The 17,551-nt window shown below is 39.8% G+C and overlaps 1 protein-coding gene across 3 annotated transcripts in view; it reads right to left on the minus strand.

Annotated features, from left to right (window-relative positions):
* The window catches only part of Cped1 (cadherin like and PC-esterase domain containing 1), a 266,707-nt gene that overhangs the window by 38,292 nt on the left and 210,864 nt on the right, over positions 1-17,551 (minus strand). For all 3 annotated transcript variants that reach the window (XR_003480049.2, XM_027389966.2, XM_027389967.2), the window contains exon 16: positions 4,126-4,243. Coding sequence is in view for 2 of the 3 variants with exons in the window: in XM_027389966.2 (XP_027245767.1) it covers positions 4,126-4,243 (118 nt within the window). In the remaining variant the exon portion in view is untranslated. The remainder of the gene's footprint in view (positions 1-4,125; positions 4,244-17,551) is intronic.

The following is a 17,551-nucleotide window of genomic DNA, read 5'->3' on the forward strand; positions in this document are numbered from 1 at the left end:
GTATCTGACTCTGGCTTTTTATTATTTAGACCAATTAATAATTTAGACCATTTACAGGTCCTCATCACATTCTTGTATCACAGATGCAGTAAATGGAGGCATCAAGCAGTTAAGTGAATGGAGTGAGTTTAATACCAGAGCTGGACCATAATCAAGAACCACCAGTGTGTCAATTCTGATAGCATGTTAGGCCACTTTAGTACAAAATCATCAGCTGAAAATGACAGAACTCAATAGTGCTTTGGGGAAGACCTTCATTATCTGATCATCTTAATGATCTTTTTCTTTATCTTAAAAAGTTGAATTTAGGGGTTGGAGACATGGCTCAGTGGTTAACAGCACCCACTGGCTGTTCTTGAAGAGAACCTGGGTTCAGTTCCCAGCACCACATGTGGGTCACAACCATCCGTAACTCCAACTCCTGGTCTCCACAGATACCAGGTGTGTACATAGTGCACGTATACACGTAGGCAAAACACTCATTCACATAAAATAAAACAATTAAAAATTTTTATCAAGTTGAATTTATTCAGTGGTGTATGTGTTGATAAGGACTGTGGATGACAGTTTTCTCATAAGATGACAGTATGTTAGTTTATTTATTGTTTTTAATCAGATTCCTGTATATAAAAGAGCATCATGTGCCCAGAACACTCTCAGTTCCCCAATCTTGCTGATGGCTAACTTCCCACAAACTGAGGGATTCTGTGGCTACTTATGTTATGAAGAAAAAAATGGTCAGCTGGGGGAAACATTCAAATATGGATGCAATTAATTTTTGGGCATTAAGTCTTACATACATTTAGAAAGAGGCTTGATTTGGTATCTGCAAACTTGGCCCCTATGTCACATACTACTGCATATTTAGGCAGCCACGACTTTTTCCATGTTTTTAATCAGTTAGCAACGCCTTTATTTACTGCGAGTTGAAGTGGCCATCTGTGCAACATCTGTGAGACTGGGATTCTTGACATCTTAAATGACACCAGCTCTTAACTAAAGTTGTCAAAAAAGGAGGGACATAAACCCTTTGCTATATATTTAAACAGTGGGTGAATCCAAGATGTAAATTTTGAAATCAATTATGATATATATGTTAAGTAATGACATCCTGGGGAATGAAACTGTCTTTTAGAAAAGTTATTTTCTTTATAGTTTGAGCTCTCTGCTGAATGCAGATGAAATTTCAGCCACTTGAGTGAACCATATTGGATGGCATCATGGAGAAAACATGTTCTTGTCTTTTAGGACGATGGTGGACATAAAATCATGGAAATACTAATTTCTCTTGTATAATCTCATAAAATAGAGGTTTTTTTAAGTTAATAAAAACCTACATTATAAACTTCGGAAGTACTAGGGTTTTGGTGATCATACTTTATTACTAACAATAAGTTATAGAGAAATTTTTTTTCATTGTTTATATATTGTGATTTGAGGTTGGTTTTTATTATTATTTAATGATCATTGTATACATGCCCTGTCCTCCAAATTAGATGTACTACTTTTACTTTATTAAGCATTATTATCTTATTTCCAAGAGATTAGAAGTCACTTTAGGAATAAAAAAGAAATGCAGTGATTTAAAGATATCTAAGCCAGTGTAATTGAGAAAAGATAGTTTGGCATTATTATATTACAGATAAAAGAATGGATCCAGTTTTGCCAAATAGTTGTAGCAAATTATTAAGATAGCTTTTTGGGCCAACGAATGTTTAGCTAAACACACAAGTAGATTCCATTCTAGCATTGTCTACCATGGCAACTTCTCTCTTCACACAAAGGAAGTCCTGTTATCTCTGGAACACACAGTACATTCTAGAAAAATATTGATCAGGTTTTGTCAGTATCTTAGGGTCTGTGGGCCTTTTGCTGTGCGCTCTCTCTCTCTCTCTCTCTCTCTCTCTCTCTCTCTCTCTGTGTGTGTGTGTGTGTGTGTGTGTGTGTGTGTGTGTGTGTGATAGATTTCTGTGTCATAGATTTCTGTGCCATAGATTTCTGTGGAAGGAGAAAAGGTTTAAATCTTGGTTTCATTCCATAAGCCATGTAGTTTTTTCTTTACTGACTATTAGACATTGGAAGACCAGTAGGGACGATTTATGTTCTTGAGAAATCTAATCTAGGAAAACCATCAGCAAAGACATACTGCTCATGTGCCCTTGACGTCTTAGCACATATACACTGTAAGATATGCAGATGCTCCTATGTTTATATATGGAGTCCTTCATAAAACATGGAAATAAAAATGATTAGATACAACGCAGATGCACATATATTTTCGTCTTCATTAGTTTCATGGCCAGGACTGTTTGTGATGTTCCCTGCCCTTGCTGGTGTACGTCACTCCATTCTGGGATCACTGGTCTCTGACACACTTGAAAGAGAAGGAAGTAGGCACTATGGTAATACCATACCTGGATTGCTCTGGGAACACAGAGAAGCTACCCTGGGGATGTGGCAGGGAGAGGCTGGCTACAGAGAAGGATATGGCATCAGATGGTACGAAATGACTCTAAGGAGGAAGTCTTGTAATTTCTGGCTGTAAAGCATGGCAGTCAGCATGGGGGCCTTCTCTAAAGGGGTCTAGCAGTGTACCAAATCAAGTCCATGCACTTAAATATCAGAAGGCTGCTTCTCTGTGACACCCTCCCCCATGGGGAAGTTCAATAAGAGATGTTCCAGAGCCCAGCTGACGTGACTGCGCTTCACTGGCTGGAACACACTGCTGTCTCTTGAGCGGCCAGTGTCATGAACTTAGAGTGGAAAAGCCTTTGACTCGGTTGTCATACAAGGAGTAGAATTAAGTTGCTTTATGGTTATCATAAATTGTCAACTGATTAAAACAATACTGAATTGGACACAGAGGTGTCTCCTTTGAAGGTTGAATCTGTGTGTCCTTCAACAGGCAGACACAGATCACGGCACCTGACCCTCCTTAACAGGCCAGTCCCTCTCTGACTGGAGTTTATTATTTAGAACACATGTTCAAGAATAGGACATACCCACGTTTGCTAACTGCATGCCAAATTGCAATTTGCCCTGCCCATTTGGGAAATACATTTCCCGTTCCAGAAGCCGTGTGAAGTTCACAGCAAGGCTAGTGCAGCTGTTTGTGTTTTCTTGGGCCTTTCTGAGGAGGGGAGTCCTGGGGTGAGGATGGAGCAGTTCTTCAACCAGGACAGTTGAAGAACCCATGCCCCGAATCTCAATCTCAGCACTAGCTCTGTGTGATGGTGCTCTCCCTGCTGGAAGTAGATTGAGAGGAGGAAAACTTAAGTGGGTAGAGTCAGAAGAGTATCTCATTGCAGGTCTGGTCATGGCTCAGGAGAGATGTAATGCTGCAACCCGAGTCTGATATCCTCCTTTGCCTATTTATATGAATGCTCAAAATACGACAGGTATCTGTGGTCATTTCCAACCTTTTGTCTACAATGAAAACAAATTCTTTAAAACTGGGTATTTCTTTTCTACCTACCGTGTGTCAATTACGTATGGATTCTGCATATACGTACTGAGTTGCTGTAATACGCAAAATGGAACTGGGGGTATGGTTCAATGGGTGAAGGTACTTGCTTCTTGGCCAGGAGACCTCTCGTTCCCAGAGACCCACATGACGGAAGGAGAGAACTGACTCACACAAGCTGTCCTCTGACCCTCATGTGCATGCCTTGACATCCACACACAAATGAAAATGTGATAACAATACGGTGGAAAAAAAAAGCCAACTTCCTGCCTCATGAAACCAATATCTGGGGAAGAATGGGACACTAAACAATGAATTATATCCTTAATTTAAATGTAGAGATTGTGCTACAAGAAAAGTGCAGAGTTAGGAATTAAGTTCAAAGCTGAAAGAAGGCTCCTGGCAGGTTTGACCTCTGATCTGTGATTTCTAGATGGCTATGGGTTAGAAATGAAGCATGCAAAGGGTTTGATGAATCAAGTGTTTCAAATATAAAAACAATGTAAATAAATGCATTATCTTGCTGTTTGTGTGAGTGAAAAAGGTAGGATCCTTGTTTAAAATAAGGGTAGACTATATTGGATAGGCTAATTAAACACATACTAAGGATATTTAAAAGAAATGTCCCAATTATCTTAGAGAAATGATATCCATGTAATCACCTTTAGTGTCCCCAGATGGACAACTCTCTATTTTAGGCTGTGAAATGGCTTCAATGTAGTCTGAAGAAATAGGCTGCAACCCACAGGTTTCTTCTGGTTTAATCAATAAACCGCAATCCTGCATTAAAATGAAAAAAAAGATAGTTGTCACATCACTAACAGATCCCATGATAAGAAAACAAAACAAAACAAAACAAAAAACCAACAACAACAACAAAACAAACGGGAAGACACAAGGCAGAGTACTGGGACTCACTAGCTGGCCAACTTGGCCTACTTGGTTCCAGGTCAAGTTTTTGCCTCAGGAAGAATGTTGACAACTCCCAAGGTTGCTCTTTGGCATCTGCATGCATGTGGCCACACATGAATGCCTATCTGCACACACCTGTGCACCTACACCTGCACATAGAATTTGCACTTGTGTATACACATATATACACAAACACACACACACACACATACACACACACACACACACACATACACACACACACACACACACACACACACACAGAGAGAGAGAGAGAGAGAGAGAGAGAGAGAGAGAGAGAGAGAGAGAGAGAGATTTTCTGTGACAAATAACTTTTAAGGATGAAAGGAGTACAAAGTCAGTGGGTATCAGAAAAGGGTGCTACTCCCCACAGCTGGGTATTTTGTGTGCTCAAAAAAAGAAAATCGTGGTACACTTTGAAAGCGCTCACTGCACTTGGGAATTTTGGATCTAGCTATCGCATGAACTGGCGGTGATATTATGTCACATGATCGAGCTTTCTCATTACAAAATGGTGAGGGGTAGTGAGTGGAGAGAAAGGAATTATATCACATGACCTCAAGTTCAGTGGCAGATAGTCTTAGGTGCCTGCACAATAGCCACCTGTATTTCTTGCCCACTTTCCTTCAACTTTGTTGTTGTTGTAGGTAGCTATGTGCTCCATGTTTCAAACAAATCTATTTCTCCACATTTCCTGTAGATAAAACTGGTCACAGATATAGCTGTGGCCAAGAACTGTACATGAATTTCAGTGGTGGATTTCTGGGAATGATTGAAGTCCCCAGTAAAACATTTTCCTTCTCTATATCTTCTTTCACATGAAACTAAAAAATGAGCAGCCTTCCTGTGATCATGGAGGAACTGGGATCAGAAAGGGTACAGATAACTCAGTGGCAGTACTTCCAAGGATCTCACATTAAAAGAAAAATGTAGTAGTGTTATGTTATTTATTAAAACTTGATTGAGGACTCAGAAAAGCAAAGTCAGCCTCAAGCTATAGAGATCAGGCAGTGGTGACACACACCTTTAATCCCAGCAGCTGGAAACCAGGAGGTGGTGGTACTACATACCTTTAATCCTAGGACTCAGGATTAAGAGATAGATGGATCTCTGTGAGTCCAAGGCCACCCAGATCTACACAAGAGTGAGTCAGTCTGAAAGAGAATTAGAGCTCACACCTGTAATCCCAACATTGCAGAAATATATAAGACAGAAGCAAGGTCTCAGAGAGGCATTCACTCCCCAGCCATGCTGAGGAGAGGTTTCATTCTGAGGCTTGGTGGGATCTCCTGGAGACAGGATCAGCCCATTCAGCCTGAGGTAGAGGTAAGAAGCTAGTGGCTGGCTGCTTTGCTTTTCTGATATTCAGCTTGAAGCTTGAACCCCAATATCAGTCTCTGGGTCATTTATTTATTCATGTTACAGAAAAAAAACTATAGAAGAGCTATAACTGGCAGTTACCATAGTCGTGGTTAAAAATATATTTAGATTTCCCTTTTGCTTCCTTTTCTTTCTAGAAAGAGTTAACAACACACACCTTTGTCTGCTTTACAAAACGGAGTGGCCTTTTGTGTGAGATAAATTGATGAGAAGCCTGAGTTTCTCTGATGTAAAATTTGGGGACACATGGATGTATATGCCACAGGGCATGTGTGGAGGCCAGAGAACAACTTGAGGGGGAGGCTGGATGCCAATTTGAGGGAATTGCTTCTCTCCTTTCACCATGTGAATCCCCAGGATTGAACTTAGGCAATCAGTCTTGGCAGCAAGCTCCTTACCCTCTGAGCCATCTCATGGCCCCTTGAGTGTTTTCTTTTGCTCTACCTTTTCTTTTTGGCTTCCTGCCTTTCAGGACAGGCTTGTGGTAGCTAGAACAACTATTATGTGATATAAAGGAAAGACCAGAGCTGTGCTGATATACATATTTCTGACTTCCCTGATCTGAAAAAGTGCTTGCTTCAGGTTCTATTAGTTGGGGTTGGGGTCACTCACAAAACAGCCAGCTGCATTTGACATTACAAGTTACCATCTTCAAATATGCCCTGTACCCTTTAAGCTCTCCAGGAGATCACAAGAGCCCTGGTTTCCAGGTCAAACCTGTTACCAGTCTCTTCACTTTTCCCAAGCATCCCATGAATCCCCATGCCTTTACTTAGACTATGTCCCTCTGACTTAATTATTGTCTCTCTTGACTTCCGTTGATGCCATGTGGACCTGTGCATTTTCATTTATTTCCCATTGGAATTGCTTTGACTTCTTTATGGATCTTTCTTGTCAACCTATTGCCAGCCCACCCATCCATTTCCTGTTTGTTGCTAAATATCTTTCCCATGCTAGTCTTATTATCCCCCCTTTCTATCTGAACCCATTCTCTAGACTGTAGTGAAAGAATTGACTCAAACAGCTATTGGTTTGTCCGGGGCACCTTTCTTTATTGTCTCTGTGCCTTTCCCTCCATAGCTGTCTGATACTCCTCTGCCATCTTCTGTGGGTGCCTCTTCTACGTAGCTGGTTCTGGTGCACTGATGTCAGATGTGTGCAGTGTTGCTCTTTTCTTGTTTTCCTATGGTAACTTCCTTTATCGTTCAATCTCTTGCTATGAGGACAGAGAGCCTGACTTCCATGTTTACAGCGTCTGTCTCTATATCATGTCACTGGGAACACCACAGTTATGCCATAGATGCACCATCGGGGACATGGAAAACATGGTGTGTGCCTGCAATGGTCATGTTGTTTCCTTCCAGTTGTGAGGAGAAAAGATACAAAGAAAGTTTAGCTGATAGTATTTCATCTTAGGGTCTTTTAAAAAGTTTTTTAAAAATACTTCTTTTTTTTTTCCTTAGGAATGTAGGAAAGATAACTCCTAAATTATAGAACACAATAAAAATTAAACTGCACTAAAGGAAGCACTTAGAATATTGTTGGGGAATATTGCTTAAATCATCAGAGGATGACAGCTCCTGACATAGATAAAGTACATTTTATTTTTTCTAAAAATCCATCATAAGGGTTTTCGGAGAAACTGTCAAGGTGCCCTGTAAGATCTGATGTTCTATGATGGGTAAAAGGTACCCTGCAAGATATGATATTCTAAGATGAGTTCTGCAAAATGGAAAAAAATGAAGTATTTAGATTTCGAGACTTGCCAGGACTTTGATTGAGGTTCTTCTATGAAACTCAATGCACAATTTTGATTCTGCAACCTTTGTTTCTTTTTGGCACGAAGATGGTGTTCTTAAACACATACTGGAAAATAAGATCATATGTCCTGAGTTGAATGTTGCTCAAATTTCAGATGCCTATTAAGGAAAACTACATCATAAATAAGCATAACTTGGTACAATACTTAAACAAGTATGGCCAGTTATGTATTTAGGATATGCAGAGTTTTATTGTTATAAAAGTTCCATATCCACAAATGTAACAAGAGACATTAATCAACATATTTAACTTATTAAATATGTATCAGGTAACTCATCTGCTCTATGAATACAGTATTCATATGCATATCAATTACCAGTTGGAGTTTCTAAGACACCTTCCTCATGAAAAAAAAAAAAACAGCTAAATCACCCCAGCATTTTGGTGATGTCCCTATAGATAGAGCAAGACATTACTTTTGTCATCTGAGTTGAGGCTTTCTGGGAACGGTCCAGTCCTTTTTCTGCTTTGCTCCACCTCCACCCCATCCTCAGTTGGAATTTGGTTGGTCAAATTCAGCTATACATGGACTTAGTTTGGTGTGCATTAGTCTATGGTGTGAGCTCATGGCAATAACCATGTGCTTATTTAGAATGATGGTGGGCATGTGATCATTTTAAACATGACTCCTAATTGAAAATAATGTATGTCATCAATGAAAAGAAAGAGATTCACTTAAGGATGGGTCCCAGTTCCAGCTAAAAGGCCATCAGAACAAAGACAAATGAGAAATTAGACTAATCATGTCTTAAAGAGAGCCCGGCATGCTGTAATTCTAACCTGTCAGATGTACAGGTTAGATGTACCCATTGGTGCAATAGTGGCATGGAGATTATATGGAAAACCAACTACTTTGAGCTTATTTTTGAAGCCTGCTCCACAAAAGAAAATTCATGCATGGTACTATTATCCTATTCCGAAGTTCATGGCTTAGGAGGAAGGCCTAAGTGGGGGAGTCTAATACTGATGTATTGCTAAATCCATATGTTGTCCAATTGCTATATATATATATTATATATATATATATATAATATATATATATATATATGCGCTTCTACCCACAGATTAGTGATATCCTCGATGTTGGCTAGAGATGCTTCTCTCTGCAATGGGTTTTGTTGTTGTAAAAGTTCCATATTCACAAATACGACAAAAGTCCTTAATTAAGCATACTTAATTTGTTAATGATGAATTAATGTGGAGACTCACAACTGGTGGAAGGGCTGAGAGCAAGTGAAAATTGAATACACTCGGCCCTAAATGGTATATCCATGTCAGATCCACTCCTGAGGTTTAGGGAACATCACAGAAGAGACGGCAGAGAGAATGGAAGAGCCAGATGGTGGGGAAGAATGCTGTGAAATGCTGGCTTCTGGACATGACACTCCCATTGCATTCACTAACTCATTATAGTTATAAGATCTCTATAAGACCTGCACCTCTAATAGAGCATCTGAATCAGCACAGTGAAGATCCATCACCGAGCTTGAGATCACTGTGTTTCTCCCAGTGTCAAGGGGAATGTGGCCATACATTGTATTATGAAAGTATTCTAAGTTGGTCCATGAAAACTCAGGAGGAGAGGAAACTGAAACAAATTATAAGCAGATGAATTCATTATTTTCCACTAAATATACTAATATGATGTCAATATTTGGAATACTTCTTCATATTTCTCATGCATTCCTCATCTCTGAACTAATATGAAACTTTATTTTCAACTTAGACCTCAAATCAGCTGAGATGGGGTTACTGTGGTCCTGAATGCTGAGTTCGGCTCTGAAAAGCACCCTGTAGTCTTGACTGAGAAACATCCATGTGTCTCTGGGCTTTGTAGGATTTAGACTGGAAAATCTGTGGGTATGGGGTTTGTGAATGACTAATGCTTCCCACTTCCAGGGATCTAGAAACCCCAAGGAAAGTAGCCTTTATTGTGGTCGCTCAGCACTTTTGGTTTTGGTTCCAGCTGGAATCCAGAAGGATAGATATAAAGGCAAATGAAAAGGAGAACTGAATTTATATGTTTGGAAATCTGAAAACGCTCAGCCCTTTTTGATTCGTGAACAAAGCAGTGCAGAGCCAGAACTGAATGTGCTGCTTTGCACTCTCTTGCGCTTTGAAGAATCTGGATCTGTTTGGGAAAAGTCAAAACAATAACAACAACACAACAACATCAAGAAAAAGGTTATTTCCCATTTCAAAGAGCAAACCTGTCCTTTGTAGATTAAAGCCAAATAGCAATGACTGGAAATAGCCTGTAGGCCACAGAGATGGTTCTAAAGACAACTGTGGTCCAATGTGTGCTTACCAGTAATGGTGATGATAAACATAACGGATGTTTTCCATATATTAAATAATAACCAGTCCCGCCCAGGAGACACTGATTAGTCATACTGAAAATACTTGCTGTTATAAGTATTTCAGCTTGGACTTTTTGCTAGTAAATTATCCAGCGAGCAGGCTGGCCAGATTGTAGACTTTAGAAAAATGTGGCTTTGATAGGGGGTATTCTGTCTGAGTAGCACCCATAGAGTTGATTATTTAGTAAAGCATGCAGTTACACCTGCTTTGGGCCATTTGAATGTTTTCCATGCCCACTCATCAGGGAAACACAAACATACACCAACACACCTCCACATATACACCAACACACCTCCACATATACACACATGATCAATAGTCTTCGGACCTTTTGGACGTTATACTTGAAGAACTTTAAACTTTAAACATCTATGAGCAAGATTAGCTTTGCCTCAAGTCAGAGAGCAGTGCCAGTTTCTTCCATGCCTGCTTTCAGAAACTGAGGGATGCTGGGATGCCTACCAAAGAGTGAGGGGACCTCAGGAAGACATGCACATGGGAGCCACTGGTTACCGGCTATCATGTCCTATTGAGTTTCTCACAGACAACATTGGTTGTGAGCAAAACCAATCTTTCCACTGTGTTCATAGTGTACCTTATGATGTAAAGCAGAGTAATATCACACTAAAGTATATGCTAGAATCTATTGAGTATTTAGTATGGCTACGCAGCTAACCAATACCTTTGAAATGGTAAGAGACAATACTGGAAAAACTAAATAACAGCATCTTCTAGAGATATAGCTAGATAGATATATCTAGAGTTAGACAGAGGTACTACTTAACATAGATTAGCATATGGAACCAACTAGAAGCAGCAAGAACAAAAAAATACCCATGAATCTTTTTAGGGAGCTACGTTGCCTTGACACCTCAAACCGGGCTTACAAACCTTTGACTGCTTGACCCCTGAGTAAACCTGACTTCTAAGTATTGCTCTAGTCAAAATTGTGCTGCCCTCTAACTAGAACATATTCTCAAACACTACATCTGGATAGTAATTAAGGTAAATCTTTCCCAAAAGGACAGTGTTTCAAGCACTTTCTCTAGAGATCAGTAAAGGCTGAGCTGACTAGAGAACTTCCTCGTGTTCAAGTGAGGAGTCATTGTAAATTCTACCACTGAATTAAACAGTGTAAACAATGGGCAGCCATGGCTTTGGGCCTTCTCTTACTTGAAAGGGAGTTTTCTTTGCAGTTAGTCTTCATGTTGAGTTTGGAGTTACCTTGACACTCAAAAACTTTTTTGTCTACAGGTCACAGGGCCGATGGGGGAAACAGAACCAGTAAATTTACCAGAAATCTTTGGCTAAAACTCTTGTTTATGAGTCCAGTTTTATTCACATGTACACACACACACACACACACACACACACAGAGAGAGAGAGAGAGAGAGAGAGAGAGAGAGAGAGAGAGAGAAGCACACCAAACTAAATACTACTCATGCCAGTTTTGAAATCAATAACTAAAGTTTAGTTTTGCCAAAAAATATAATCCAAATTATAGCTACTGAGTGATACACATATTTGGGATACTATGCAAATATACAACGTGGTTCTTTTTTATGAGTCTAATTTTACTCACATTTAATTATGTTTATTCTCAAATACTATGACATGATAGACTAAATATATTTTCCAGGATGTAGTAATAAATACTTGCCAGCTATGGATGGTATTCTATTTAATCTACCTATTAAGTGTTTAGCATAAGTCCTGACATATAAAAGGTGTTTAGTACCTGTTTATTGCATTAATGAATGGATAGAAATGTGGAATGCAACTCATTTCTGGAACGGAGCCCACAGCATGGACTTCAGACACTAGGCTTAATTGCAGTATACTCTCAACTGGCTAAGCTCATCTGTCATAGCCATAAACACATGGTATCTTGTAGGGCGACACCGCAACTATGCCTCCTAAGGACTGGCTACTGGTGTGCCTGACCACGCGAAGGCATGGTCAGGGTGACATGGGGAAGGTTTAAGAGTGAGGGGCGCACATGTGGAAGCCCCTTCTTCCTTTTCATTATTGGCCTGCTGTACTTACTCCTGCCCTGCCAGCTGGCTAGGTTGCTCTGTAAGTAAAGCAAATCCCTAATAAATACCCTTATATCTTTACCTGACTTCGTATTGGTAATTCTCTCATTAGCATCTGAACATGGCCATGGCCAGTTGACATACTAACTCCTTAGTTAGAGATATACTATCATATATCCCTATGACCATATATATATATATATATATATATATATATATATATTATACTGCATTAGAACTGTTTCATTATATTATACATCTTGAAGTCAGAAGTTCTACTTCCTATTGAACTGCTAATAGTAGTAATAATTTTTCAAAGGCTTCTCACTGGCTGGCATGAGGTTCATCAACACTTAAGCTCAAATGATGTCAAAAAGTAAATGAATTCTGTCTAGGAAAACCTACTAATTCTTTCAAAACCAAATATCCAAGCCATAAAGACATTGCGAGAATAAAGGTTCATATTCATCTTTACTTTAAACATATTCCAATAATTAAAAACTTAAGCATTGAGGTCTGAAGAGATGGCTCATCAGTTAAAAATGATGGCTTCCCACAAGACTGACTTTGGTTCCTAGAACTCATGTCACAGCTTACAACTGTGAGCTTAACTGCAGTTCTAGGGGATCCAAAGTCCTATTCTAGACTCCCTGGGTACTTGTACCCCACAAAAAACTTACATACATAAGTGATAAATATAAACCTTTAATAAAAACCATAGATACCTATGAAACATAATTATAACTATGAGGTGTCTCAGAAGTTAAGAACATTTGCTACTTTTGCAGAGGACTCAGTTTCAATTCTTAATACCCACATGGGACAGCTGACAACTACCTATAATGCCCCATCTCAGGTCTCTCTTCTGGACTCCATGGGCTTGCTTGCACAGGTGTGCATTCCCACACAAAGACACATATACACATAATCAAAGATAAACCTAAAAATAAAGAATTGTGGGAGGATGGCCCATTGGCTGAAGAAGAGCCAAGCAGGCAACTGCAATCTTAAGGGCTTGACTTTTGTGAGCTCTCTCTCTTCCTGGAAGGTTGCCAAAGGGAGAGGGAGAACTCCATTTATAATAAACCAGGGTCACACAGAGCCCTGGGGTAGGCACTTGCACTGACTTTTTCCAGCTGTTTCCAGAAGATACCACTATCCCTGCTCACCAGATGAGGAAACAACAGCTTGCAGAGTTTGCTTTTCTGAAGGCACACAGCTCAATAAGCAAACACTTAGAGTCTGAACCATGGTTTTATCTGACTTCAAATTCATGTTCCACAGACTGAAAATTAAAACAAAGCAAAGCATGCTGTACTAAGAAAGAAAGGTTGTGTTTGTGAATCACTTACAGAATAATTAAACCTTCATCAGAGAAGACTTCATGGCTACAGATGGCCTCTCTAAACATAGACAGCTGCACTTGAAATGCTTATAGTTGGTCAAAAGCAAAGCCGGGCAAGACTATGAATAATTTAGGCCAGATTCACCCCTTCTGTGGAAAACTAAGCCTCAAAACACCTTTACACCTCATGCTGGACCATTCATGTAATTTCTACTTTGAAAGGGGAGCATTAGAAATGAAGGTTTGAAATCAATTTCCATTGTAGATAGTAATTTCTTTGAGATTGCCTATCATGAAGGACAATATCTGTTCCATCAGTGCTCATCTATCATGTGTTTTCAGTTCTCCCGCGAAGTTGTGGGAGGACAGTCCACTGGCTACAGAAGTTGATAGTTTATGACATTTGCCCATTTGTTTTTTTTTTTCTCTATCGACTCCCTGGACAGACTTTGTTTAACATCTACATGAGCCAACCACAGCCCCTGTCCTCACAGAGTTCTAGCAAAGAAAACAGATATGTAAACACACCAGTGCTGTAGAAGAGCTGAATGCCATAACGAAGATTGATCCAGACAGTGTTGGCATGAAGGAGCACAATCGATTCTCCTTTCTAAAGGGGTGGCTTCAGCCCGAAATTCCCAAGACAAGCAAGATTGATGGTTTTCCAAGCAGAAGAAAAAAAAATGGAGGTGGAAATGAGGGAGGCCCAGAACAGCAGATTCTCTCCCACACCAATGACTTCAGGGGCCTGGGCATCCCTGATATCTCAGATTAACTGAACCTTGTTTTATAAATTGCTAATTTTTCTTTCTGCCTGGATTGATTAGTTTGTGACTCAGTCCTTAGCCATAAAATACACAGGACAATGTGGAACAGATTGGAAATGGATCTTGTCAAGTTGTGTTTAGGGGGCTGTATAAAGCACACGGTGTCAGTTACAAAACTCTGAAACAGCCTGTTCAAAACCCAATCCGGCCATATCAGTTCTGGCTTTGATAATGTCAGTTATCTTCTAGAATGCCCAGGGAGGAGCTGGCGTTTTCCTATGGAAAGTATGTTATTGTCCTTGGCATGCAATGTAAATGGAAAGATAGCTTGTTTTAATGAAAGAACTTGGGAATCTGTGACCCTGGATAAAAAAGAAGGTGTCCTGGAGAAATTTCAAGGTATAAGATTGTCGTTTTGGCTTGCCTTAAAATCCCCATGGGTTTTTAATTAGCTCATTATTTCCTGAACTTGAATGCTGTGGCTGTGATTTGATCGTTACAGTTAAGCAGTTGTCACAACTCACTGTGTGGGATGAGATGGCTCTTTTATTCGAAGCCAAGTCTGGCCAGTATGTCTGTATGGAACACTAATCTGTAAGTGTCTACAGATCCAGTCTCAAAAGGCAGATGCTATGAGTCTGCCCCAGGCTGCTCCTTCCTCCCGGCAGATGTCACTGGGCCTCACCCCCTCTGCTATATGTCTCTTCCTGTTGTTGCTTCCTTCTTACCTATAGCCACATTGCTTTCTGAGCTGAGCTTTGGAGTATAGCACTTGTCTGCATTAGTCAACAGCTGTCCTAGGATCTTGCTATCACCCACCAGATATCCCTGGCTAGGTCAGCTGAATGTACCTATGCTCCTTTCAAGTCAAAGGATTGGTTTTATTCTAGGGAGTTCTGCAGCTGAACTCTGCAGATCTGACTGACACTGGCTCCCTCTGCATTGCTTCAGTCCTTTGAAGGCCAGCTGTATCTGACGATCCTACCACACTGGCTAACTTTGACAGGTTCAAACCCAGGTGGACATAGCATGAGACACCAGTACCTAATGCCGAGTTCCTTTCCCTCTCTCCATGTAGTACTCTTAGTTAGAGCTGTGTGTATGTATGGCTATATATGGTCAACAGTGGAGACTGATCTCGAGAGGGAAATACCATCTCAGAAGATAAATTGTTCAATAAGTTGGCGACGAAGTTTAACACCCCCACTGGTATTTTTATAAAGTTTGAAGGTATAATTTTAGATGTCTCCCTTTTATAGTTTATTGCATTAAAACACAACATAAGGGTTCATAGAAAGCCACAGGATACCCATCGTGTCGCTCATAAAATAGATAGATGCCGGGGGAAGCTTATTAAGTAGATGTGACGTTAAAAAGAAAGCTGTTTGATAAACCACATCTATATTTGGAAAACTTTAAATACGTTTTACCTAACTGTACTGTCAGTTGTACAGAGTTCTATACACTCTCATGCTTAGGTTAGGGAGAACCGATTCTAGAAGGCTTCACAAGTTGCCACTGATGCTGAACAGCATTGGCTGTGGAGAGAGGGTGACTTTACTGAGGAGGCCATGATTTTTCATAAAATGGCTTTAACTGTGAAGGAACCTGACTAGGATATCCGTATAAACGGAAGTAGTTTTTTCTTCAAAGAAATCCCCCCATGAGGGAGAGGCTGGAGGGACCCCCTCAGCAGTTTAGAAAATGTGCTGTTCTTACAGGGGATCTCAGTTGATTCACAAAACCCGTGTCAGCTCACAACTACCAGTAACTCTACAACCCACACCAGGTGGCTCTCAGTTTTAGGAGACCTGTAACTTCAGTTTTAGGAGACCCAACATCTTCTAATAACTTCCGTGGGTATTCATACATACATGACATGCACATATAAACAGAAATAAAAATTTTAAATATCCCTTGGGATCATTTGTTCTGTGGTAGCAAAAACCAAAAGAAAATACAACAAAGCTATATGGAAACAATTGCTACCCATTTACTAAGCTCTTAAAGTGTAAACAAAAGAAATACCTTATGATGACAGACATCCACTGACACAACCAAGACATCACTCCTAGGAATGAGTAATTAGTTTCTGAATTAGCTGAAAAGTTTCTTTTTTGAATAAGTAACACCATGAACGTGAAACAATCATTATTCTGTAAACATACCCATTTCTTCATTTATAGTGATTTTTCTTTGTGTCAAATAATAAAGCCACTATTCAGACAACACAGTGTTAGTAAATTTAATTTTCAATGATCATTGAAAGTATAAAGACAGCATGTCATATATATTAAACCTTGATGTCTGTGGCAAGAATAGGAAGAATATAGATTGTGCTACTTGTGAAAAAGCCAATAAAAATGTTGAAAGGAAAGTTGTAGTTTAATCAGGTCAGGGGAGTTTGCCATTTTACAATATACCCTTCTATAAAGTGAAGGCATTTTGTGATATTAATATTCACAATGCCTGAGTGCCCATTTTGGCCTACTTAATACTTGCTCTTTAGAGAAATAAAGATCAAAGATTCTTAATGATATGTTTGGGGCTTATTAAATGAGAAATGTCATTTATTTTACTTTGATTGGCATCTCAAGGAAAAGCTTTTTGTCCCACTTCTGTGTATTTAGTTACTTTCTTCCTTTTTCTTTTTTCTTTTTGAGTCCATCTTACATAGCCTAGGAAGACCTAGAACTTACCCTGTAGCCAAGGATGACCTTGAACTTCTGATCATCTCTCTTCCACCTCCCAAGTACATCAGCCATGCTGAGTTTATGAGGTGCTGGGAATCGAACCCAAGTGCTCATGAAAACTAGGTGAACACTAGACTAACGGAGTCACATCCCTAGCACAGCTCCTTTCTTTTTTTTTCCCAGAAAAATGCTATGTCTTGGCAGTTTGGTGATTTTGAATGTGGACTTAGACAGGAGATGGAAGGTGATGTTTCGGATCTCCTACAAAAGGAGCAGATTATAGGATATGCCTAAGAGCAAAAGGCTCAGAGAGCTGGTGTGCAAGCAGTTCCCAGGCAGCTGCAGGCATGGTCTTTCTACCGACTTGGAGGCTTGCTCAGCACAAAGCTAACTCAAATAGCCCCATTAAGCCACGAAATTGGCTGAGGATGCTTCAGTGTTTGACTTGCTCCTAACGTTTTAAAGCGAGTTTTAGTCTCTGGGATTTAACATGTAATTGGTCTGAAAGAGCCTTACAAGATTCTATTCCTTTAAAGTTTGGGGATTTGGTAAAATGTTAGCTGGAAGCCTGGGACCACTGCAGCCCAATGTTTCTGAGTGGATTTTTAGAAAAGAAAGCAAAGTGAACAGGACGGGTTTTATTTCTTTATTTTAAATCATATGCCATCCCACTGTTCATTTCAGAGCTCCTGAAAGAGTAATTTATTACAGTCATAACATAGAGCTCAGTTTTCTGTAAAAACTGAAGTAAA

Source organism: Cricetulus griseus (assembly GCF_003668045.3).
Source record: "Cricetulus griseus strain 17A/GY chromosome 1 unlocalized genomic scaffold, alternate assembly CriGri-PICRH-1.0 chr1_0, whole genome shotgun sequence".
Classification (NCBI taxonomy): domain Eukaryota; kingdom Metazoa; phylum Chordata; class Mammalia; order Rodentia; family Cricetidae; genus Cricetulus; species Cricetulus griseus.